The sequence below is a fragment of the Trichechus manatus genome, unplaced genomic scaffold (assembly GCF_000243295.1).
Source record: "Trichechus manatus latirostris isolate Lorelei unplaced genomic scaffold, TriManLat1.0 scaffold00097, whole genome shotgun sequence".
Classification (NCBI taxonomy): Eukaryota; Metazoa; Chordata; class Mammalia; order Sirenia; family Trichechidae; genus Trichechus; species Trichechus manatus.
The window spans coordinates 9,607,832-9,631,900 of NW_004444033.1; the positions used below are offsets into that span (position 1 = coordinate 9,607,832).

Below are 24,069 nucleotides of genomic sequence, written 5' to 3' on the forward strand. Positions count from 1 at the left end.
TCTCTGACCACGCGACCGTGCCCCGAGTTCCCGTCATCCTGCGGGACTTCCTCACCACGCCTTCCTCACCACGCCCATCACTAGGGGACTCCCGGGGGGGAGGGTGGACGGCCCACCCCGCCCCGCCCCGAAGGCTGCCCCGAGTACGCGTGGGCGGACCAGTTGCCTGGGTAACGCGTGGCCGTTCCCCGATGGGGGGCGTGGCTTGGCCTGCTACAATCCAACAGTGGTACTGCCGTCAGTCTCCGGCTTCGGCGGTCTTGCTCGGGAACGGCTACTCCCCGCACGGAACGGACACCTGGCCTGGCCGGAGGACTCGGGACGGAGTCAAGGGGCCGGCCAAGGCGGGCGACTGAGGTGTCCAGAGGGTAGGCGAGGCGCAGGTGCAGCGCCCCGAGAGAGAGAGAGCGGCCTGGCCAGGGCGCGCGGGGAACGTCGGCTCCCTGGAAAATGTGCTCCTCCCGGCACTGCCGGGCCGAGGAGGGGACGTGAGCGGGAAGAGCCTTTGCCAGCAAGAGTTGTGGCTTAACCGTGCTTCACTGGTACCAAGAAACCAAAGTCTCCCTGCCGGCTGGGTGCGGTGGGCGTGGGCTCGCCTGCTCTGGCCCCTTCTGCTTGTGGCGTGGGAGATATTCACGGAGCACCCATTCAGTTTCTGTGGGCGGCTTTCTGAAGCCAACGTCTTTTCCTGCAGCAGGTCAGCGCGTTAGTGTGCCTCATATGCTCATGTAAGGAAACAGAATCAAGACTTCTGCCAACCCAGGTTTCCAGATTTGGAATTGTAGTGATCCCCAGACTGAAACTTCTGTCTCTATTATTGAAGGTGTCGCCTATAGAACGGTCCCCGTTGCGTTTGCAGTTATTTGCTATAGAGGTTGGACTCCCAAAAGAAGTAACTACCTTTCTGTAGGGTGGAAAGTAAGCCAGTAAATTCTAAATTGGCAAATTCTTCTGGCCTCAAAAATGATAGAATCTTGACAAGCAATTTTGTTTATTCCATTACGTTAATAACCACGTGGGAGGATGCTTTAATAAGAGGGTTAATGGTCATTGCCAATAACAAATACAGCCTTCTGATAACCATTGAGATTTCGGTAAAAAAAAAATAATATAATTGAATAGTAGAACAAAAATTTCTACAGAAATTTTTGAAATAATATTGACCACAATATAAAGAGAAAGATCTAGTGTAGTCATTTGAACTTTTGGTCAGTTGAAAAATTCAGCAAAATTTTTATTTTGAAATGAAAATACATTGCTACACTTCCAAGCGCTGGGCTGCTAACCGAAAGGTTGGCAGTTGGAACCAACCCAGAGGTGCCTCAGAAGAAAGGCCTGGCGATCTACGTCTGAAAAATCAGCCATTGAAAACTCTGTGGAGCACAGTTCTACTCTGACACTAATGGTGTTGTCATGAGTGGGAATCAGCTAGAGGGCAACTGGTTAACTGAGTAAATAATTGTTCTTTGGTTCATGGTCTTTTAATGCCCCCAAGATCACTCTGAACTTGCTATCATTATGTGGTATTTAATTGTAAAAATAAGATGCAAATGATTTGGCTTTGTACCCTGGAGATTTCTGTTTAGTTAAATTATTTACTTGATTGCTCTTTGTTGTGATTTTGTCGTTCTCATAGAAGTGGAAAGTTTCTTCCAGTGTTTGAAATTGAAATTTTAATGAGCTGTTTTCTAGTTAATTTAGTTTTTAGAGAAGCCTGTTGCCACTGTTAATTAAACACAATTGAATATATTCTTTAGTACATATAGTCCTAGTAAACACCTTTAGCTTCAAAAAAAAAAGCCATCAAATAAGTTCCTTGGAAATTGTTTTACAGCCTACGCACATAAAAAAAGAATTTGCAAGCCAGACATTGGAAGAGATGTCAGAAGCTTCAGAAAAGGAAGACCATTCAGACAGAACAATCAGTGATGAAGATGAATCAGTATGTTTTTCTCAACTTTATTCTACTAAATTTGAGATGAACTTAGAGACAAAATATAAAGTCACAGTTAAAATATTGTAAAATCATACTGGCCTAAAGGAGACTGGAGAAACCCCGAGAGTATGGCCCCCAGACACCCTTTTAGCTCAGTGGTAAAGTTACCTTCGAGGTTCACTGATCAGCCTGCGAGTGGACAGCCCAGTAAAACCATGAGAGTAACGAGGTACAGGAGTCCAGTGACAAGGCCCAGAAGGCAGAAGGGGAGTAGGAAGCTGATGATAGGGAACACAAAGTAGAGTAAGGATATTGTTGATGTGTTGTGAGATTGTTAACCATTGTCATAGGGCAACATTTGTAGTAACTGTTAAATGGGAGACTATTTTGTCCTGTAAGCCTTCATCTTAAGTGAGAATAACAGCACAATTAGAAGAGCGTAGTCAATGTCACTTAAATGTGTATGTAAAAAAAATTTTTGAAATGGCGTATCTTTGGCTATGTGTATTTTCACCAAAAAACAAAAAAAAAAGTCGAGAATTTAGAGGGTTAAAAGGTTGTGGGGTTGTTAACCAATGTCATAAAACAGCATGTGTGTTACTGTTACATGAGAAACTATCTGTTCTGTAAGCCTTCACCTGAAGTACAATAAAATATTTAAAAAAAAAAAAAATATTGTAAAATCAGTTTGTTGTGAATATCAGTTGGATGATTGTCAGTTGTCCCTGAAGTTGGGAAATAATTTGATTGATTGAAAAACTAAGCTATTAGTGTGTAACATGCCCTATCTACAAAGAGAAACTATATTCATATTGTTTTCATTGAGAAAACATTTTGGCTAAGACTCCTCTGTGTTTTATAAAAACGCATGTATTCCATCATAATTAGGGTTTTATTTTAATAATTTATATCTGCTTATTATAGGTTCTAATTATACTGTTACATCATAATATGCATCATACTACTAGATGTAATACTGGAACTTTACGTGTTCTGATGCTGTTGTGTATCACGTAGCAGGTTTAATGGGGACTCTGTGTCACAAAGGAAAGAACGCAGGAGAAAAATGGGGAAAAAATCAAACCATAGTATTTAAAAATATTTTGTCTGGTTCTAGTACCTATTTCTGAGAGATTTCTTTCACTTTTTAGTAAAGTATAAATTATCATGTATGTAGTTTAAAGTCCCAAAATAAAGCTCCCCAAGAGGTGAAATACAACCCTTTTAGTCTCTGGCTTTCTGTTTCCTTTTTGTTGTTATCAATTTTATTCTTAATTTTAATTGTTTTCCCAAGTTTACCATGAACCTCTAGACTTTATTCCTTCCCAACAGTCTGTAGTATGACCATACCCACTGGAAGAACAGGAATGAAAGATGCAAACTTAAGGTTTCAGGATATTTGAAGTGTTGGGTGATTTGAGACCAATAGCTCCTTACAATCTTTTAATTTTTTCCCCATCTGTTAAAGACTAAACACATATACTGAATTCCAAGTATTAAGATAGAAGCAAAACCTTTTCTGGGTTTGGAAACTTGGATTGTTAAAAAGAAAACTTTCTTTAAATTCTGTCTTAGGATGAGGATGAGGATAACTTCATAAAATTTGTACGTGAAGATATCCATCGGTGTGCACTTTTAACAGGTTTGAACTTATCCGTATATTTTTCCTTCCTTTTGTGATAAGACCTTGCACGAATGAAAAATAAGTAGAGGAAACTAAAAGAAAATTAGATTGAATAATACAGGGAATTACATGTCTGATGGACAGCGAGAAAAATGTGGGAAAAGTATTTGGAGAATCCTTAGTTTGTATCAGCTTTTATAGAAATCTTTTGGAGTTCAAACTTGTCAGGTTTGTTTTAGGTAAATCTGATTGATATTAGAAAAATAATTGAAGGTGGTGGTTATTTACTCTATAAAGGTCTTCACTTAACGTAAGGATTTACCTTGGCATTCCTTTAAATAACTAGCTCCTTAAGTGCTTTTGTAACTTAAGTTATAATAATCACAATGTTTGGAAATACATCTTTGATTTAAATGAAGCATGCCTTTATAAAGAGTTTCCTTAATAAAGTTATTCATCTGCAAATGTACATGTTGTGAGCATCTTGATGTATTACTTAAAAATTCATACTAATGATAAGTTTTAATATATACACCCATGAAAACATTGATTGTAGACTCAAGATAATAAACATTTCTGTCACCCCAGAAGTTTTCTCCTGCCCTCATGTTTACTTCCTGCAAAAATAAATGTATAATCATAAAAAATGTTCGTACTAATCTACCTTAATAGTGGGTATCAGATTTTAATATACACTCAATAGAATTCACCAATTTTAAAAGTACAGTTCTATGAATTTTGACAAAAGTATGATGTTTAATCATCACGAAAATCAAGATGTAAAATATTTCTGTCATCCAAAAAGCTCCCTGTACCTCTTTGCAGTGAATCCTCTTTTTCCCCCTTCACCCCTGGCTCCAGGCAACCACTGATGTGCTTTCTGTCCACTATAATTTCTCTCTTCTAGAATTTAACAGAAGCAAAATCATACGTCATGTTGCATTTTGTGTCTTCTTTCAGTTAGCATAATGCTTTTGAGATTTATCCATTTTGTTGCATATATCTATTGATCTATTTTCAGGTCCACGGACCTCCCTATCATCTCCATTCTGCTATTGAACCCATACAGTGAGGTTTTGAATTTTCAGATATGGTATTTTTCAGTTCTAAAATTTCCGTGTGTTTCTTTCTTATAGTTTCTATTTCTTTGCTGAGAATTCTTGTCTTTTCATTCATTCCAAGTGTGTTTTCCCGTACCTCATGGAGCATAATTATAATAACCCAAAACCAGTTGCTGTTGAGTCATTTTCAACTCATAGTGACCCTATAGGAGAACAGTCACATAGGGTTTCCAGGGAGAAACTGGTGAATTCGAACTGCCAACCTTTTGGTTAGCAGCCATAGCCTTTCACCACTTCACCACCAAGGCTCCATAGTTACAATAGCTTCTTAAAGTTCTTGTCTGATAGTTCCAACATCTGTGAAATCTCGGCATTGGCATTTGTTGATTTGTCTTTTCCCCTTAGAACTGATCATATTCCTGGTTCTTCCATTATGAATGCAATACTGTGTAGATTCTGGGTCCTTCTCAACGATGTCAATGCTTTTCTTCTCTCAGGCAGTCAACCCACTTAGTGTCAGACCATAAGTTCTGTCTCCCCTTCTATGGGCAGTTTTGAAGTTTCTGTTCAGATACGTAAGCCTTTGCTATGCTGACTTGGTTCTGTCCCATGCCTGCATAATTCAGCTGTTAATCTGATATTTGTGCTGGTGGTTCAGATTGCTGTTTCAGTCTCTAAGCTTTTCCTGCATCAGTGTAGTACTATCTTGCAAGTGTGTTATTCAAGGGCTAAGCTGAGAGACTTGTGTGGTTCAAATGTTACATTAGCAAAGTCTTTGCTATGCTAATTGAGTCTGTCCTATGTCTGCATAGCTCAGGGCTTAGGCTGAGTCTTCTGCAGGCTCAGATACAGAATTAGGAGATACCCTTGTCTGGTTCTTTCTCTCCTTTAGAATCCCCTCCACACCATGAGGCCCCTTTTCCTGGTTCCTCTGTTAAGAATTACCAGGTTTCTATCAGAGTTTTAGCCACTTATGCCACTCATTAACCATCACCAAAATCAAGATGTAAAACACTTCTATCACCCCAAAAAGCTCCCTGTGTGTCTTTGCAGTTAATCCTCTCCTCCCTCTCACCCCTGACTCCAGTCAACCACCAATTTACTTTCTCTCCACTATAATTCATCTCTTCTAGAATGACTGGGGCCTTCCGGGCAAAGTGGGGAGAAAAATCAGGAGGGAGAAACTCACCTCTGTGTGGGTCAAGTCTCCAAGTTTTGACAATCTGCCTGTTTTTGTTTACTTTTCAGACCCCTCAGAAAGTTGGGGTTTTTTTTTGTTTGTTTGTTTGTTGTTTTGCATTTCATCTAAAGTTTCAGTTGTAATCAGTGGGAGGGAAGGGTTGTGTAAGAGTTCTGCTGCCATGGTGGAACTGGAACTCTTGCCTGTTAACTCTCGATTGAATGACCAACCTCGTGAGTTTTACATGTCGATTGCTGGATTTTGTTGCATTCTATTAAAGAGTGTTGGACGGTCCTGACATGCAGTTAGGTTGCTTGTGGATTGGTTTCATCATTTCAAGGCTTGCTTTTAAGCTTTGTTAAGGTGTGTCCAGAGCAGAACTCTGGGGCTGAGTTCTCCTCAGTCAAGTCTCAGCTCAGATGTCACCCCTTCACAGAAGTCATACCTGACTAAAGTAGCATTCCTCCTCACTTCTCATTTTCAGTTATATTACTCTGTTTTATTTCTCTTATACTATTTATCCCCATCTGAAATTGCGTTGTGTTCCTATTTATTAAGTGTTCTCCTACTACAGCGTAAGCTCATGATGGCAGGGACCTTGTCTTTTTCACCTCTGTATCGCCAGTGCCTGTTTATAGTACTTGGCACATTGTTGTTAGGTGTCATAGAATCCGTTTTTGACTACTAGTGACCCCATGTGACAGAGTAGAAGTGCCCCATAGGATATTCTATCTGTAATCTTTATGGAAGCCAATCGCCAGATCTTCTATGGAGCGACTGGGTGGGTTCAAAACACCGCCTTTCAATTAGCAGCCAAGCTGCTTACTTGGCACATACACCAAAAATCAAACCCATTACCGTCAAGTCGATTCCGACCCATAGCAACTCTATAGGACAGAGTAGAACTGTCCCATAAGGTTTTCAAGGCTATAATCTTTACAGAAGCAAATTGTCACATCTTTCTCCTGAAGAGCAGCTGGTGGGTTCGAACCGCCAAATTTTGGTTAGCAGCTGAGCACTTAACCACTGAGCCACCAGGTTTCCTCCACTTGGCACGTTAAAAAAAAAAAACCATTGCCATCGAGTAGATTCTGACTCATAGCAACCCTGTAGGACAGAGTAGAACTTCCCTATAGGGTTTCTAAGGAGCAGTTGGTGGATTCAAATGACCGACGTTTTGGTTAGCAGCCAAGCTCTTAACCACTGCAACACCAGGGCTGCTCTTGGCACATAGTAGATGCTTAATAACTATCTGTTAAATAAGTGAATCTATGTAACAGTCTTAAGAAATAGAGTGATATTATCCCTTATTTACACGTAGTAAGATTTATAGTCAAAGAGGCTGCTTTGCCCAAAATCATACTGAAAGTGGTAGAATATAACCCAGTTTGTCTGACTCCTAGTCCAGTTGCTATATTTGCTATAGTGCAAAAATAGCCAGTAACTGTTGTTGTTGTTAGGTGCCGTCGAGTCAGTTCCAACTCATAGAGACTCTGTGTACAACAGAACGAAACGCTGCCCGGTCCTGTGCCATCCTCACAGTAGTTGTTATGCTTGAGCCCATTGTTGCAGCCACTGTGTCAGTCCATCTCGTTGAGGGTCTTCCTCTTTTTCACTGACCTTCTACTTTACCAAGCATGATGTCCTTCTCCAGGGACTTGTCCCTCCTTAACATGTCGGAAGTACATGAGACGAAGTCTCGCCATCCTTGCTGCTAAGGAGCATTCTGCCTGTACTTCTTCTAAGACAGATTTGTTTTTCTGATGGTCCATTGTATATTCAGTGTTCTTTGCCAACACCATAACTCAAAGGCATCAATTCTTCTTTGGTCTTCCTTATCCATTGTCCAGCTTTCACATGTGTATGAGACAATTGAAAATGCCATGACTTGGGTCAGGCGCAGCTTTGTCCTCAAAGTGACATCTTTGCTTTTCAACACTTTAAAGAGGTCTTTTGCTGCAGATTTTTCCAATGCAACACGTCCTTTGATTTCCTGACTGCAGCTCCCATGGGTGTTGATTGTGGATCCAAGAAAAATGAAATCCTTGACAACTTGGATATTTTCTCCATTTATCATGATGTTGCTTATTGGTCCAGTTGTGAGGACTTTTGTTTTCTAGCGAATAACTAAATCTAGGCAAAAAGCCACATTTCAAAGGTGGAATATCAAGAGGAGTCAGTGAGACAAATGGAGAACCTGTTTGTGAGAGGTAGGGAGGACACCAGGGAGTGTGGCATCATAAAAGACAAGGGAAAGGAGCTCACGGATAGTGTGATTATCAGCATGGAATTAATGCCACACAGATAGGACAGTGGAAAAGACGGCCGCTGCCATTGGATTCCATGTGACATCCTAGAAAGAGAACTGAGAAAAAGCTGTGATTGACAGTTCACTGGCAACCTTTGAGAATATAGTTACAGAGAAGTGGCAAGGAGTTAGAGTCAGTGAGTATATTTAAATCATTACAGAAATAGGTGCCTCAGTGTGATTGAGTTTAAAAAGAGTCAAAAGAGAGTTTACTAGGAAAGCTGTAAGAAACAACTTTTTTGGAGTACCAGTGAGAATTTGGCATAAATTAGTAGTATATTTTTTTAAAGTATATTAAAGAGGAAGACCCTCAACGAGATGGACTGACACAGTGGCTGCAACCATGGGCTCAAGCATAACAAATATTGTGAGGATGGCGCAGGACCGGGCAGAATTTCATTATGTTGTGCATAGGGTCTCTATGAGTTGGAATCGACTCGACGGCACCTAAAAACAACAATAACAGTATATGAGATCAAATTTTTTAATAATCTAATTTGTTGTTGAGAATATGCACAGCAAAAACCTATACCAATTCAAGTTCCTACATGTAGAATTCAGTGACATTGACTACATTCTTCAAATTGTACAACCATTCTCACCTCCTTTACCAAGTTGTTCCTCCCCCATTAACATAAACTCATTGCACCCTAAGGTGCCTATCTAATCTTTCAAGTTGCTGTTGTCAATTTGATCCCATATCAAAAAAACCAAACCCGTTGCTGTTGAGTCAATTGACTCATAGCAACCCTATAGGATAGAGTAGAACTGCCCCAACAGGTACTTCAAGGAGCGAACTGCTGACTTTTTGATTAACAGCCGAGCTTCTAACCACTGCTCCACCAGGGCTCAGGCAGACATTCTTTACTAGTTAAGAATAGTTTGGCTTTAAGAAGACTTCAGGGGATATTTTTTGTTTAAGGTTTAAAGATTATCTCAGGGCAGTAGTTTCAACCACCACTTATCTGTCAGTTTGTCATACTGTGGGGGCTTGCATATTGCTGTGGTGCTGGAAGCTATGCCATGAGTAGTATTTCAGATACCAATAGGAACACCCAGGTGGACAGATTTCAGTTGAACTTCCAGACTAAGACAGACTAGGAAGAAGGATCTGGCGATCTGCTTCTGAAAAAATTGGCCAGTGAAAACCTTATGGGTAGCAGTGGAACATTGTCTGATATAGTGCCAGAAGATGAGCCCCTTACGTTGGAAGGCACTCAGAATACGACTGCGGAAGAGCTGCCTCCTCAAAGTAGAGTCAACCTAAATGATGTCGATAGAGCAAAGCTTTGGGGACATTCATTTGCTGCTGTGCCATGACGCAAAATGAGAAGAAACAGCTGCAAATATCCATTAGTAACTTAAATGTGGAATATATGAAGTACGATTCGAGGAAATTGGAAGTTGTCAAAAATGAAATGGAACACATAAAGATCGATTTCCTAGGCATTAATGAGCTGAAATGGACTGGTATTGGCCATTTTGAATCAGACAATCATATGGTCTACTATACTTGGAATGACAAATTGAAGAGGAATGGTGTTGCATTCATTGTCAAAAAGAACATTTCAAGATCTATCCTGAAGTACAATGCTGTCAGTGATAAGATGATATCCACATGCCTGAAAAGAAAACCAGTTAATACAACTATTATTCAAATTTACACATGAGCCGCTAAGGCCAAAGATGAATAAACTAAAGATTTTTACCAACTTCTGCAGTCTGAAATTGATGAAACATGTAATCAAGATGCACTGATAATTACTGGTGATTGGAATACAAAAGATGAAAACAAAGAAGAAGAACCTGTGGTTGGAAAACATGGCCTTGGTGATAGAAATGTCCCAGGAGATCACGTAATGGAATGTTGCAAGACCAACGACTTCTTCATTGCAAATACCTTTCTTAAACAACGTAAACTGAAACTATACATGTGGACCTTGATGGATGGATACACAGGAATCAAATCAGCTACATCTGTGGAAAGGGACCATGGAGAACCTCAATATCATCAGCCAGAACAAGGCCAGGGGCCAACTGTGGAACAGACCAGAAATTGCTCATATGCAAGTTCAAGTTGAAGCTGAAGAAAATTAAAACAAGTCCCTGAAAGTCAAAGTACAACCTTGCGTATATCCTACCTGAATTTAGAAAGCATCGCAAGAACAGATTTGACGTATTGAACACTAACAACCGCATATCAGAAGAGTTGTGGGATGACAACAAGGACATCATACATGAACAAAGCAAAAGGTCATTAAAAAGACAGAAAAGAAAAATATCAAAATGGATGTCAGAAAAGATTCTGAAACTTGCTGTTGAACATAGAGTAGCTAAAGCAAACATGAAAAATGATGAAGTAAAAGAGCTGAACAGAAGATGTCAAAGAGCGGCTCATGAAGACAAAGTAAAGTATTACAATGAAATGTGCACAGATCTGGAGTTAGAAAACCAAAAAAGAAGAACATGCTCAGCATTTCTCAAGTTGGAAGAACTGAAGAAAAAATTCAAACCTCGGGTTGCAATATTGAAAGATTCAGGCACTCCTTGGAAACTCTGTGGGGCAGCTCTACTGTCCTATAGCATTGCTATGAGTCAGAATCAACTCACTGGCAACGGGTTTGGTTTTCTTTTTGATTTATAGGCAAAAAAATTGAATGACACAGGAGGCATCAAAAGAAGATGGAAGGAATACACAGAATCACTGTACCAAAAATAATTGGTTGACATTCAACCATTTCAGGAGGTAGCATATGATCAAGAACCAATGATACTGAAGGAAGAAGTTCAATTTGCACTGAAGGCATTGGCAAAAAAACAAGGCTCCAGGAATTGACAGAATACCATTTGAAATGTTTCAACAAATGGATGCAATGCTGGAAGCACTCACTCGTCTATGCCAAAAAATTTGTAAGACAGCTACCTGGCCAACAGACTAGAAGAGATACATATTTGTGCCCATTCTAAAGAAAGGTGATCCAACAGAATACAGAAATTATTGAACAATATCATTTATATCACACACAAGTAAAATTTTGCCAAAAATAATTCAAAAACGGTTGCAGCACTACATCAACAGGAGACTGCCAGAAATTTAAGCCAGATTCAGAAGAGAACATGGAACGAGGGATATCATTGCTGATGTCAGATGAATCTTGGCTGAAAAAGAGACTACCAGGAAGATGTTTGCCTGTGTTTTATTGACTATGCAAAGACATTCAACTGTGTGGATCATAGCAAATTATGGATAACATTTCGAAGAACAGCAATTCCAGAACACTTAATAGTGCTTATAAGGAACCTGTACATAGATCAAGAGGAAGTCGTTGGAACATAACAAGGGTATATACTGCATGGTTTAAAGTCAGGAAAGGTGTGCATCAGGGTTGTATCCTTTCGCCATGCTTATTCAATCTGTATGCTGAGCAAATAATCTGAGAAGGTGGACTATATGAAGAAGAACGAGACATCAGGATTGGAGGAAGACTCATTAACAAAGTGCGTTATGCAGATGATGCAACTTTGCTTGCTGAAGGTGAAGAGGACTTGAAGCACTTACTGATGAAGATCAAAGACTACAGCCTTCAGTATGAATTATACCTCAACATAAAGAAAACAAAAATCCTGACAACTGGACCAATAAGCAACATCATGATAAACGGATAAAAGATTGAAGTTGTCAAGGATTTCATTTTACTTGGATCCACAATCCACACCCATGGAAGTAGCAATCAGGACATCAAACGATGTATTGCATTGGGCAAATCTGCTGCAAAAGACCTCTTTAAAATGTTGAAAAGCAAGGACGTCATCTTGAGGACTAAGGTGCGCCTGACCCAAGCCATGGTATTTTCAGTCACCTCATATGCATGCAAAAGCTGGGCAGTAAGTAAGGAAGACAGAAGAATTGATGCATTTGAATTATGGTGTTGGCAAAGAATACTGAATATACCATGGACTGCCAGAAGAACAAACAAATCTGTCTTGGAAGTACAGCCAGAATGTTCCTTAGAAGCGAGGATGGTGAGACTTTTTCTCACGTACTTTGGACATGTTATCAGGAGAGACCAGTCCCTAGAGAAGGACACCATTCTTGGTAAAGTAGAGGGTCAGTGAAAAAGACGAAGACCCTCAATGAGATGGATTGACACAGTGGCTGCAACGATGGGCTCAAACATAGCAATGATTGTGAGGATGGCGCAGGACTGGGCAGTGTTTCATTCTTTTGTACATGGGGTTGCTATGAGTCAGAACCAACTCAACGGCACCTAACAACAACAATAGTTTTGGGAGTGATATCAACTTTTTTTTTTTAGCTAATTGTGAATATCAGTTGTTACAAAATTTCTATACCAAGAAATAATAAATTTGTAAATAAGAACTGCCATGAATTGTAAAACAGTGATACCCACAAAACGTAATGCTTTGAAACATGGAAAAATATAAAAATTAGAGGAATTGGGTTTTCCTTATTACCGCTTATGATTGTATTTGAATCTTTTCCAGCTGACTCTATTGGCGATCCATTTTTCCCCCGGACTACACAGATACTATTGGAATATCATCTAGGGAGATGGGTGCCACGTCTCCGTGAACCACGAGACCTCTATGGTGTCTCTTCTTCTGGCCCACTGAGCCCAACGCGGTGGCCATACCACTGTGAGGTCATTGATGAAAAAGTCCAGCATATTGGTATGTTCTTAGCAATTTTTGAGATTCAAACATTAGCAAGCTTACTTTGCCAACCTTGATTTTATTGAGGAGATTCAGGATGTTAAAATAGCACGTTCTAAGTAGAAATGTAACATGAGCCACATACGCAGTTTTAAGTTTTCCAGTAGCTACATTTAAAAAGCTAAAAAGAAACAGGTGGAATTCATTTAAAATTGTATTTTGTTTAATCCAGAATATCCAAACTATTTCGCCTTCTTTCTTTTCATACTAAGTCTTTGAAATCTGCTGTGCATTTATGCTTACAGACATCGCAATTCAGATCGGCCACAGTTCAAGTGCTTAGCTCTACATGTGCTTAAATAGAGGAGGACGTGCAGACCTTTAGTAATTCCAAACATTCCAAACAGCAGTGCTGTGCTCCATTCCCAGTCAAACTCCTGCGTCAGGTAAAGTCACAGACAGGTTCTGCCAGAATGGCTATGAGCTGTGCTCTTGCCCTTTTTCTTCTGTTTGAATCTTTGTTTAACCTTTGTGTGTCTTTTTACTTTTTCAATGTTTCCTTATTCTCTTTTGCGTCTTTCTTTCTCTCTCCCCTTTTCCATTTCTGTTCCTCAAATTTTCTATCACTTTTGCCCCTCTACTCAGTCTTCTCTCCTTCTCCACTTTTACTTCTTTTCTTTCATGGGCTTTTGTGGACTGAAGGTTTTAGGTGTTGTATGTGTGAGTTTAGCTTTGACTCTCCCAGTGTCTGACAGCCTCAGCCCCCCAGTCCACAGACAGGCATGAGGGAAACAGCCCACCCTCCACCTTCATCTTGCCCTCAGTTGTGTGTGTCACCGTCAGTGGCTCAGGGTGCAGAAAGTTCTCCCGTCCCCTCATGGTTACTTAGTAGATTCCCACTTGCGCTGCTGAGGTCCTTTCAAAGGAGAGCAGATGTGTTTCTGCTCTCTTATCTTGAAATTCCAAGTATATTTCCTCACCAAAGTATTGTTTTAAGAGTGATTAGATTTCCTGGCCCCCTATTTCAGATCTCTTGGGTGTTATCAAGCTTTGGGGCTCTGTGACCTGCCTAGGCCAAGTGAAGGGGGTGGCCATGCAGCGGGTGCAAATGCAGCCTCTCACAGCATGTCTCCCAGGTCCCCAGAGCTGTGAATGAAGTCAAAACGCTGCTGGTGACAGCCTGTGCAAGGAGGGCCTTGCTGGATGAAAGGCTCACTTTGCGCCATGCCATGGATCTTTTATTCACAATCCGTGTCCTTGAAACATCTGCAGGAATTCCTGGTTCTCAGTCCAACTGCAGCATCCGCCACATCCTCCTCGGAAGAATCAGATCTTGTTCCCAGGTGCCCCGATGGCTTTCTCCACTTTGCTAGCCAGCATCTCAGAAAATCCGTCTCCCGTAATCTAGCATGATGTCTTGGACCTTGCCGTCTTCCCCTTAACTATTGCAAAGCTTTCACAAATTCAGATATTTCAAAGGACTCAAAGCCCCACAGAACATTCTCGTGTACAACTTATTTCAAGGCAGAAGGTACAGTGCAGCAAGAGAAAGAGGCTTTGGGTAAGCATTGGGGTCTGTGCACGTTCTCCAGGGTCCTTACTCGCACGTGGACAGGCACGTCTTCAGGTTGAAATACCAAGATCTATGTGATGAATCTTAGCTTCCGATGACCTTGAGGCAAAAGTTCCAACCAGATTTGTATGCCCCTCTGGTCATGGAGTCAAGCCAGGCTAACTGGTTATACCCATGGAAAGCCGTCACCAAACAGACTGGCCCTGGGGGCAACCAGGGGAGTTTTGGACGTTAGAGAGCACATCATAAGTCTTACCATCCTTATCTTGGCCAATAGTCAGGCTTCCCAGGGATAAAGTTAGAGCTCTCCAATCCATCTATAAATTAACTCTGTGCTACTCAGCCATCTGTCTTGAAAGTCTTTCCCTATCAGCTCCTATCCACCAGTTTCTTTTTTCATAAACTGGTGCACTAGATTTCATTAAGTGGATGAACCATAATTTCTTTTAATTGCTACCCCATTAATGAATTTTAGATGTTTCCAATCTGGTTCTGACCAACAGTGCTGCATGGACAACCTTTTATGTGTGGCCTAATTAATGCACATATATAAATATATTTGGGGGATAAATTCCTAGAGGTTCTGGTTAAAAACGTATTGTCAAATTGCTCCTCAAAATAGTTGTAACGTTTTATAGTCATAAAAGCAATATATGAGAGTATCAATTTTCCCATAAGCTCCCTCATCGACAGTTTAATCACCTGTTCTGATCTTTACCAATCTGGTATGTTTTCATTTATATATGTTGTTGTTTAATTTATTATTTAAGACTGAGATTGAGCATCTTTATGTATATCTGTTGTCTGTTTCTGTATGAATTGTCTGATAAAATCCTATGCCCATTTTGCGGTTACGTTGTATTTTTTTAATTTGGTCTGTAAGTACTCTCTATATATTCAGTAAATTAGCTGACTGTGTTGCATATGTTGCTTTTTCCCCCCTTCGGTTTATCATTTTCTTTTCGTCTTTGTTATGCAGGAATTTTTAATTTTTATGTAATCATTTTTCTATCATTTCTTTTGTGGTTTCTGGGGTTGCAATTCTCACATTTTTTCTCAGCACTGGAACAGTTTTATTTTTGATGATTAAATTTTTGAGCCATCAGGAATCCGTTCTGATGCTAGAAGTGAGCTACCAATCCAGTTTTTTAACTAAATGTCTAGCCAGCTGTTCCAACAAATTTTATTAAATAAGTCATCTTTTGTCCACTGATTTGCAGTGCCGTATATATTACATACTAAACTCCTAGATCTAATTTTGGACTCTCTTCTATTCCATTAATATATCTCTTCATTTGCTAGCACCAAATTCTTTATACTATAGCTTTAAAACTATACTTTTGTTATCTGGCAGACTTAGTTCCCCGTCATTAACTTTTGTTTTCAGAATTTTCCTGGCTATTTTTTGCCTTATGGCGCAGTGGTTAAGAGCTTGGCTGCAAACCAAAAGGTCGGCAGTTTGAATCCACCAGCTACTCCTTGGAAACTCTACAGGGCAGTTCTACTCTGTCCTATAGGGTTGCTATGAGTCAGAATCCATGGCAATGGGTTTGGTTTTCCTGGGGTTTTTTTAATATGGACTTTAAAATAAGCTTTCCTAGTTCTCCTAAAATTAATATCGGTGACACAATTGTAATCACATTACATTTATAGATTAATATAAGGAAGATTGACATCTTTACAATATTGCATAAACCCATAGTGTCCTATGGGGACCTGTCCTATAGGGTCACTATGAGTCGGAATTGACTCAACAGCAACGGGTTTGGGTTTTTTTGGTTTATCCAAGAACAAGGTATGTCTCACTAGTTATTCTAGTTTTCCTTTATCTCCCTTAGTAGTGCTTTAATTTTTCTTCCTGTACCTTTTGTAAGTTTACTGTAGGTATTTTACTTATTTTCTTGCTATCTTAATGGCATCTGTTTTTCCTTTCATATAGCTTGTTTATGTAGAAGAAAGTTGTTGAGTTTCGTATATTAATTTTGAAATCGTTGTTATTAGTTGCCGTCGAGTTGATTCCAACTCATGGTGACCCCATGTGTGCAGAGTAGAACTGCTGCATAGGGTTTTCAAGGCTGTGAGCTTCAGAAGCAGATCGCCAGGCCTGTCTTCCAAGATGCCTCTGGGTGGTTCAAACTGCCACTTTTTCAGCTGGTGGTCGAGCGCCACCCAGTGACCACAAATTTTGAAAGTGCTTGTTGCCATCGAGTTGATTTCAACTGAAGTTGTTAGGTGCCTTCAAGTCGATTCTGACTCATAGCGACCCTATGTACAACAAAACAAACGCTGCCTGCTCCTGCGCCATCCTCACAATCCTTGTTATGCTTAACACTGTTGAACCACTGTGTCCATCCATCTCGTTGAGGGTCTTCCTCTTTTTCGATGACCCTCTACTTGACCAGCATGATGTCCTTCTCCAGGGACTGATCCCTTCAGATAACACGTCCGACGTATGTGAGATGAAGTCTCACCATCCTCACTTCTAAGGAGTATTCTGGCTGTCCTTCTTCCAAGACGGATTGGTTTGTTCTTCTGGCAGTCCAAGGTACATTCCATATTCTTCATCAATGCCATAAGTCAAAGGCATCAATTCTTCTTCAGCACTCCTTATTCATTGTCCAGCTTTCATATGCATATGAGGCGACTGAACACGTCAAGGCTTGGGTCAGATGCACCTTAGTCTTCAAGGAGACATCTTTTCTTTTTAACACTTTAAAGAGGTCCTTGCAGCAGATTTGCCCAATGCTATGCGTTGTTTGGTTTTTTGACTACTGCTTCCATGGGCATTGATTGTAGATCCAAGTAAAATTAAATCCTTGACAACTTCAATCTTTTCTCCTTTTATCATGATGTTGCTTATTGGTCCAGTTTTGAGGTTTTTTGTTGTTTTTTTTTTAATGTTGAGGTGTAATCCGTACTAAAGGCTGTGGTCTTTGATCTTCATCGGTAAGTGCTTCAGGTCCTCTTTGCTTTCAGCAAGCAAGGTGGTGTCATCTGCATATCACAGGTTGTTAATGAGTCTTCCTCCAATCCTAATGCTGCATTCTTCTTCAAATAGTCTAGCTTCTCGAATTATTTGCTCAACATACAGATTGAATAAGTATGGTGAAAGGATATAACCCCAACACACACCTTTCTTGATTTTAAACCATGCAAGATTCTCTTGTTCTGTTCGAACGACTCCCTCTTGGTCTAAATACAGGTTCCTCATGTAACCAAAAAACTCAAACCCTGTTGCCATCCAGTCGATTCTGACTCAGAGTGACCCTATAGGACAGAGTAGAACTGTCCCATAGGGTTTCCAAGGAGCAGCTGGTGGATTTGAACTGCCAACCTTTTGGTTAGCAGCCAAGCTCTTAACCATTGCACCAGCAGGGCTCCAGTTCCTCATGAGCAGTTAAATGTTCTGGAATTCCCATTCTTATCAATGTTATCCATAATTTGTTATGACCCACACAGTCAAATGCCTTTGCATAGTCAATAAAACACAGATAAACATCTTTCTGGTATTCTCTGTTTTCAGCCAGGATCCATCTGACATCAGCAACGATGTCCCTGGTTCCACGTCCTCTTCTGAGTCCGGCTTGAATTTCTGGCAGTTCCCTGTCAATGTAGTGCTGCAATTGCTTTTGAATGATCTTCAGCAAAATTTTACTTGTGTGTGATATTAATGATATTGTTCAATAATTTCTGTCCCATAGGTTTTCCAAGGAGTGGCTGGTGGATTCAAATTGCTGACCTTTTGGTTAGCAGCAATAGCTCTTAACCACTGCACTACCAGGGCTCCTAATTTTGAAACTAGCCACCTCTTATTGCTTCTAATTTTTAAATTCTTGTATGTGTTGTAGTGTACAGTTACATCATCTAGTAGTAATGTACTTGTGTCTTCTCATTTCTAATTTTTGTGCTTTATTTTTTTTTTTACTTAAGTGACTAGTACCTTAAGGAAATATTAAATGATAGTGGTAACTTCACCTTGCTGTCCCCCTTAATGGGAATGCTTTGTGTTTTCTCATTATGCAGATTGTTGGCTTTTGGTTTGAAATATATTTTCTTTTGATCCTATTAAGGAAGTATCCATTTAGTCTTATATAAATTAAGAGACTTTACCAGGAATAATTACTAACTTTTATTAAATGTCTTTTCAATATCTTTGGAGAGGAAGAATCATAATGTTGTTCTCATTTGACCTATTGTTTGGTGAATTAGCAGGTTTCTTAATATTGAACTAGCTGTATATTCCCAGAATGAACTGTACTAGTCACTGTATATTATTTTTAGTGTCACTGAATTCTGATTGGTAATATTTTATACAGAATTTTTGCTTTGATATTTATTGATTAGATATGTAATTTTCTAACTTTTGAACTTCTTCAGTTATTGTAAGTCTTATGCAGGGTTCCTTCTCTATGTTCCAGAACTGTTTAAATAATTCTGTAGTTAACTAGTCTTTTGAAGTTTGATAGAATTCCCCTAAAGCCATCTGTGTTTGTTATGGTTGTTTTAGAGAGGGAGAATATTGTTGCTTGAAAATATCTGTTTCTTCTTTGGTAGTGATCTAGTTTTTCTGCATTTTTGCCAGCATTTGGTGTTGTCAGTGCTTTTTATTTTAGCCATTTTGATCGGTGTGTAGTGGTGTCTCATTTTGGTTTTAACCTGCAATGCCCTAATTACATATGATGTTGAGCATCTTCTGATATGCTTGTTTATCATCTGTATATCTTCTTTGGTGAGGTGTCTGTTCAGACTTTTTGCCCATATTTTTAATCAGGTTGTTTGTTTTCAGAGTTCTTTGTATATCTTGGAAACAAGTTCTTTATCAGCCTTGCAAATATTTTTTCCTCAGTCTGTGGCTTATCTTTTCATTCTCTTAAAAGTACCTTTCACAGAGTAGAAGTTTTTAATTTTAATGAAGTCCATTTTTTTCTTTTATGGATTGTAGTTTTGGTGTTGTATCTAAAAATTCATTGCCAAACCCAAAATCACCTAGATTTTCTCCTGTGTTATCTTTTAGAAGTCAAATAATTTTATATTTAACATTTATATCTGTAATCCATTTTGAGTTAAATTTTGTGAAAGGTATAAGGTCTATGACTAGATTCTTCTCTCTTTTTTTTTTTTTTTTTTGGCCATGTGTTGACTATCTTTTCTTCATTGAATTGCCTTTACTCCTTTCTCAAAAATCGGTTGACTCTGTGTGGGTCTGGGCTCTCTGTCCTGTTCCATTGATCTATTTGTTCTTTCACCAATACCACACTCTCCTGATTACTAGCTTTACAGAAAGTCTTGAACTTGAGTAGTGTCAGTCTTCCAACTTTGTTCTTCTTCAGTCAGTTAAACCCAAAACAAAAACCCATTACAGTCTTTTAAATCAGTCCTGGAGCTGTTAATTTTTATTTTTTTCCTTCCATGAAAGGATGACAGACATAGTGCAAATTAATATATTTCACAGAGTTGGATTTACCATCATGAAGATACTTTCCAAAACATGCACTTATTAAATTTCTAAAAAAGCAATGTTCTGTTGTCATTACCAAGAACAGTAATATTTACAGATTGGAACTGAACACAAAGTGATCAAATGAAGGCAGATCTGGGAGGAGGGAGAAACGAAATACTGCACAAACAAAATACTTTAAAACAAAATACTTTCTATTCTTACAAGAGCTGTACTCTAAACTTTCTTTTGTTTAGGGTCCCAGCTTTAATTTAAGCTATTTTCGTCATGCCCAGGCCTGCAGGCTAAACTGGTGGTTTGGACTTCAAGAAGTCTTCTTTTGCATGAGAGTTGATTCTTTTTTTTTTTTTTCCTTAAAAGAAAATGAAGTGTGTGCTGTAGGGCAGAGGGCTGGATGTTGTCTCAGAGATTGGCCTCCCAGCTAAATCTCAGGCTTATGGAGAAAGACACTAAAGCCAAAGTAAAAAAACTTCACAAGGTGCTCAGTGAGACTTGGGGGTGATTTGGTGCTCATATCACATGGTAGAAGCCCTGACGACACAGTGGTTAAGAGCTCAGCTGCTCACCAAAAGATCGGCAGTTTGAATCCCCTGGGTGATCCTTGGAAACCCTGTGTGGCAGTTCTACTCTGTCCTATAGGGTCGCTATGAGCTGGAATCAGCTCAACAGGTTTGATTTGGTTTTATCACATGGTAAATGCTGAGTGAGTGCTTTGTTCTTCTGGGAACATGGCTTTGATCCGAGGAGAACTCAAAAGAATGCAGTACCATTTTGGTACCTCAAGAATTTGCAGCTTTGAGAGAACTGGAAAACAGCACATACATTATAAACAGGCATCTGAGTTCTCTTGCAACAGTGATAACCACCACCTTCAGGTAGTTTTTTGGACATCAGACATCAACATGGCTGGCAGGAGATTCTGATAATGGAAAGATTCTAAAGGAACTTGCCAGGCAACTTGACATAAAGACACCTGCAAAAGCTACCACTGGATAATAATCAAAAAGTGTCTATATCAGGAACCCATGTTGATGTTTAAGTCCATTACAGATGACATTCTTGAATGTGGATAATTTCTCAGAAAATCTGGGACTACTTTATTTCCAGCCCAGATACCTGCTTACCAATCCTAGCTCTAGAGCAGCTTTTTGCAATGAAGGGATTGCCAGACCTAAAGCATTTACGGCAATAACCAGTGTTTACATCATTTAAATGTAAGGAATATATGGACAAGATCCCCATCTGAGTTCATTTATTCATCCATCCATCCATCCATCCATCCATCCATCCATTCATCCATCCATCCATCCATCCAGTCTACCAGCATTTAACTGAGTGCCTACTCTGTGTCAAATACAATGCAAATAAGTTTTAGTGGGCATGGGACTTGGAAGAGCAAAAACTAGACTGAAGTGGGTTAAGACTGATTATCAGAGTATAGTCCTCAGTGAGGGTACTCCAGAAAAGCTGGCTGCAAAGTTGGCCTTTATGTACAAGTGCTTTCTCCAGTTCTTAAGATAGAGTTTCATGTTTCTTTACAATAAGGATTTTTTTTACTAATAATTACTGATTTAAACTTAAAGAAGAACATAAGCAGAGATTAATGAAGCCTCTAATTCTCTCTGAGAAGTCCAGCTGCTGTTTGACTTTTGACAACAAGCATGCACACAGGCAAATAAGCTAAAATTCCCAGTGTTCAGAATGAATGCTGTGTTATCAGTGTATTATTAACTTTACTTGAGTTGATTAAGGTTTTCAATGAATTAATGTCTCACTTTTTAATTATAATTTGCTGTTTGTTTAGCTTTGTTGTTATCTATTTAGTTGGTTTTAGGTTGTTCATTTAACCCTACAAAGTATAGTAATTCCTAGATGCATCAATATTCTAGTCTATGCTTTTTCTATAACTAGACTTGACCCCTATTCATTTTGGTTCACATACACTTCTATAGCTAAAGCATATGTATTCATAATCCCCAAAATGTTTGCTTATCCAGTAATACTTGTTTCTCATCACCAAATTATTGTTCCACTAAGAAGTGGCAACAACGAGGGTAGTTGAGCTATGAAGTCACGTGTTCCCATCAAATAGGTCATGGCCAAAAAGATTTGAGCAGTGGTGCAGACAACTTTCAAAAATATCATCCTAAAAAGAATGAAGAGAAGAGACACTAGTATTGCTAAAGAAGGTGGATCCTTCCTTTGGTGAGAAAGAAGAAACTTTAGCATGTTTACAAGCTTAGGGGACAACTATTATCAAGCATGAAGCTACAGAATTAGGGAAAGGAAGGATAAAGGTGGAGCAAAGATTCCACAGGTGGGACAAAAAGGCATTGAGAGCCCAGGAGAAATAGAAATTATAGTCTCAATTCTATAGTGAGTACAAAATAATCATGAACCAGTAGACATAATAATTTAGAACAAGGTGGAAATGAAATGTCCTGGATGTTGTTGCAATGTGACTAATGTTGATATTATTTCCAATGGACCCTTGGTAAAATCCAACCCAAGATAAACACTAAATTTCAGCGTAGGTCTACCAACGAATCATTAGCAAATATACAATAAAAATTTTCTGTTTTACTTTGAGAGCATATTCAAAATATGTTCTCTTTTCTTTCTTTCTTTCTTTTTTTTTTTTTCCTGGCAGATTGGACTCCTCCTTATCCTGAGCCAGTGTACACCCCCACAGGCCTGGAGACAGAACCTCTTTATCTAAGCTCCAAGGATGACATTGTGGTTTATCTAGCTGAAGATGGTGGGCACACAATGAGACATAATGCTGTAAAACCTAATTTAGTACCTGGGTTAATCTCTTAGTTATATTTGTTTTGCTCTTTCTAGTGGACATAAGTGTTTACTTTTATGAGTTTTAAAAAATATATACACTCATGTAACCAACACCCCTATCAAGATATGTAACTCTTTCATCACCCTAAAAAGTTCTCCTTACCTGCTTGTAGTCAATCTCCAGCCCCAGGCAACTACTGTTCTGATTTTTTATCACCATAAATTAATTTTGCCTGCTCTTCAGTTTCATATAAATGCAATCATGCAGTATGTACACTTTTATGTCTAGCTTCTTTGACTCAGCATAGTGTCTTTCAAATTCATACATGTGTGTATCAATAGTTGATTATTTTATATTGCTGAATAGTATTTCATTGTTAAGACTCTGTCACAGTTTATTTATGGACATTTGGATTATTCACAGTTTGGGGCTATTACAAATAAAATGATCATAAACTTTCATGTGCAAGTCCTTTGTGGAATATATGTTTTCATTTTTCTTGGCTAAATATGTAGTAGTAGAATTGCTAAGTTATAGGGTAAGTATATGTTTAGCATTCTAAGAATTATCTCAGAGTGTACCAAAGTAGTTGTACAATTTTATACTCCCACCAGCAGTGTATGAGAGTTCCAGTTGCTTCCTATTTTCTCCAGCTTTTGATATTGTCAGTGTTTTTAATTTTAATCACTCTAATGGGTATAAAGTGGAATCTTATCATAAGTTTAATTTGCATTTCTCTGATGACTAATGATGCCTTTTCATGTGTTTATTGGTCCTTCACATATCTTCTTTTGTGAAGTATGTGTTCAAATATTTTGCCCATATGTACCGAGTTGTCTTTTTATGACTGATATATATTCAAGATATAAATCTTTTGTCAAATATTTTATTGTGACTGTTTTCCTTCCATCTGTGGCAGGCCTTTTCATTTTCAGAACAGTGTCTTTTAATGAGTAAGACCTTTACATTTGATTAAGTCCCTTTCCAGTTGCTTTTCTTTCAAGTGTAATGCAGCCCGTGCCATTTTAAATAAATCTTTACCTTCCCCAAGATCACCTATGTATTCTTCCAGAAACTTTGTTGTTTCAGCTTTTACACTTAGGTCTGCATGCCATCTGGAGTCGTTTTTTGTGAATTGTTTAAGACAGGGACCAAGGTTCATTTTTTTCTCCAACACTTTGTACAATTGCCTAGCCACCTTTATTGAATGTCAGTTGACCCTTTATGTGTGAGTCTATTTCTAGACTCTTCATTCTGTTCCATTAATCTGTTTAATCTTATGCTAATACCACCATGTTGATTATTATACCCTTATACCTGCAGTCTACTTTGTCTGATATTAGTATAGCTACTTAAGCTTTCTTTTGATTCACCTTTCTGTTAAACATATGATCATGAATGTGCTGTTGCATATTTTTTGTCTTTCCCACTATACTAGTCATATTTATTTTAAATTTCCTATCT

At 39.0% G+C, this 24,069-nt stretch overlaps 1 protein-coding gene across 1 annotated transcript in view; it reads left to right on the forward strand.

Annotated features, from left to right (window-relative positions):
• The first annotated feature begins 243 nt into the window (after positions 1–243).
• AGBL3 (AGBL carboxypeptidase 3) overlaps positions 244–24,069 on the forward strand; it is an 81,401-nt gene continuing 57,575 nt past the window's right edge. Inside the window, exons 1-5 of the mRNA XM_023737133.1 lie at positions 244–728; positions 1,835–1,942; positions 3,512–3,578; positions 12,616–12,801; positions 22,465–22,572. Coding sequence (XP_023592901.1) covers positions 1,880–1,942; positions 3,512–3,578; positions 12,616–12,801; positions 22,465–22,572 — 424 coding nt within the window. The 5' untranslated portion in view covers positions 244–728; positions 1,835–1,879. The remainder of the gene's footprint in view (positions 729–1,834; positions 1,943–3,511; positions 3,579–12,615; positions 12,802–22,464; positions 22,573–24,069) is intronic.